The 2,362-nt window shown below is 66.3% G+C and overlaps 1 protein-coding gene across 1 annotated transcript in view; it reads right to left on the reverse strand.

Annotated features, from left to right (window-relative positions):
* Positions 1-1,763, reverse strand: part of WT1 (Wilms tumor 1) — a 65,402-nt gene extending 63,639 nt beyond the window's left edge. Inside the window, exon 1 of the mRNA XM_015409637.1 lies at positions 1,452-1,763. Coding sequence (XP_015265123.1) covers positions 1,452-1,763 — 312 coding nt within the window. The remainder of the gene's footprint in view (positions 1-1,451) is intronic.
* Between the last annotated feature and the right edge of the window lie 599 nt (positions 1,764-2,362).

Here is a 2,362-nt window from a genome sequence, read left to right on the forward strand (position 1 = left end):
CAGGTCCCCGGCTCCAGCCCGGCCGAGGCGGGCAGGAGCGAGAGCGCGAGGTTGGGCTCCAGGGTCGCCCTTCGGCCCGGCTGGCGGCAGCGCCCGGAGCGGGGGGAGAGAGAGAGAGGCAGGGGGGACGCGAGCGGCTGAGGGCAGAGGCGGGAGCCGGCGGGCGAGCGAGCGAGGGAGACGCCTTGAACTCCTTACCTCGGCTGCGGCTTTGCCCTCAGATCCCCACAGCTCAGCTAATTGAGAGGGGCTAGCCGCGGGAGGGAGGGGGAGGAGTCAGGAGCGCGCGGCCGCCCCAGTCACCCTCCCCGCCACTCTCGCGCCCACGCAACACGCCCCCGACTTGGGGGCCCCGCTCGCTCGCTCGCTGCCTGGCCGGCCGCCTCAGTCGGGCCAAACAGCCGGGCAGGGGGAGAGAGGAGGAGGCGGGAAGACCGACTGACCAACCTTTCCCCCCGCCCGCCCGCGCGCCCACTGGCTTTGTGGTCAGCGCAGGACAGCAGCTTCCCCCGCCGAGGAGCCTTCCCCCGCCAAGGGACGGGGGCCGGTCGTCAGCCGGTGCGCTGACACCTCAGGGACTGCGCGGGCGGGCTCCGTGTGAAGAGAGAGAAAGAAAGACAGGCGCCACTGCCTCAGGGTCCGCCCGCCGGCTGCCCCCGCGGGGAGGGGGAGGGGGGTCCCCTGGCACGGGGCGCCGTGCGTGGCGGGTATGAAACCGGGGGGATTTCAAGCACACCCAAAGACCGCCGAAGAGGCGCCGAGCAGTACAGGTCGTGTTCCTGGAAGGCAAAGGCGCTCCTCCTCCTCCTCCTCCTCCTCCTCTCTGCTCCCCGTCCTTCCCCCCTCAGCCTCATCCGGATCATCTTCCCGGACGGCTCCGCGCGACCTCCCTCCCCCCCTCCCTCGCGCTAAGGTCTCCCCCTCCCGTCCACCTGCCGGGGCTGCTTCGGCACACAGGGCAGCGCGCGTGACGAGCGGGAAGGGCCGGCGGTGCTCCGACTCGCTTGGGGGGGGGGAGGCCGGGGCTGCTGACCTCCCGCCGAAGGGGACGGGCGGCGGAGGGCCTGAACCCGCAGTTCCCCGTCCCCCCGGCGGCGCCTGCTGCGGGCGAGGTCCCAGGAGGGCTCCGCAGGGCAGGACGTTCTCCACCGGCCTGAGGACGGGTTCAGGCAAAGCCGGGGGGGGGGGGTGCGCTTGGCCCCGGCCAGACACCGACTCCTCCGGCACGGCGCAGCCTCCCCGCCAAAGCCCGGGAAGGGCTCCAGCCCCCAGAGCCTCCTCCTGGCTGGGCGGGCTGGCGGTGGCAGCGCCGCGTCCCTGTCCGCTCGGGTCGACCCGCTCAGCCTCCTTGTCGTCCCAGCCCCTTCCTCCCGTTCTCTCTGCTGGGGAGGGAAGGAAGGAGAGGGAGGAGAATCCCCCGGCAGGGCCCGTTTTGCCGCCCGAGAGTTTACCCCCACCTCCGCTGCTGCCGCCGCCTCTGTGCTTAGACTTCTCGGCACACCCCCGCCTCTGCGCCTGAACTTCTCGGCGTGGCTGAGGAGGCTCAGAAGTGTGTGAAACTTCTCCTCGCCACAGAGGATTGCCTTACGGGGTGGCCACGTGCCCGTTGAGAGAAAGAGACGTCGACAGTCTCTCCGCAGACACTTGCCCGAGTCCACCATTCGCGGCAAAGGGTCGAGAACGCCGACCCTCTCGCCGTGCTGCTTCTCATCCTCAAAAGACGAGGTGGACATTAGTAGTGCCGTTATTGGTAACGGATACATTGTTACGGCTTCTCAGACGTCGGTCATTATCAAACCCAGTTCTGTCATCCATGCGGCTGCTGCTTTGATTTCACCCACTCGGCAGTCTTGGGAAGAGGTCGCGATTTCCCCCCAAGCTGTTAAGACACTTGGATGTACGTACGTCTTCTGGCCCATGCCCAGAACCAGGATAAGTTTTAAAGCCACCAGTAAGGGCTGGCAAATTCAATGTTCCCTCTATGCTGTGGAGTCTTGTGAGCAAAAATTCTACTTCGTGAGCTGCTGGCATTAAAGTTGTGAGCGAGCAATTTGGCTACTGCATACGTTAGCTTGCTCTGGAGCCCTCCTTCCTGAGCTGAGACAAAAATGTGTGAGCCGGAGGCTAAAAAACAGTGAGCTAGCTCACACTAACTCAGGTTAGAGGGAACACTGGCTGGCATCCGACTCAAGCTGAACCGACCCTTCAGGGGCGCAGCGGAGGCAGCCCGGAGAGCCTCTCTCCTCTGGCCGAAAGGGAATTCGTCTGCACAAGCCCCGTGTGCTCTCAGCCCCTCCCACTTCACAGGGTTGTGGTGGTGGTTTGGCCAAATTGTTGCTCTGAGTTCTCAGGAGGCAGGGCG

Source organism: Gekko japonicus, unplaced genomic scaffold, assembly GCF_001447785.1.
Source record: "Gekko japonicus isolate JY-2015 unplaced genomic scaffold, Gekko_japonicus_V1.1 scaffold113, whole genome shotgun sequence".
In the NCBI taxonomy this organism is placed as follows: Eukaryota; Metazoa; Chordata; class Lepidosauria; order Squamata; family Gekkonidae; genus Gekko; species Gekko japonicus.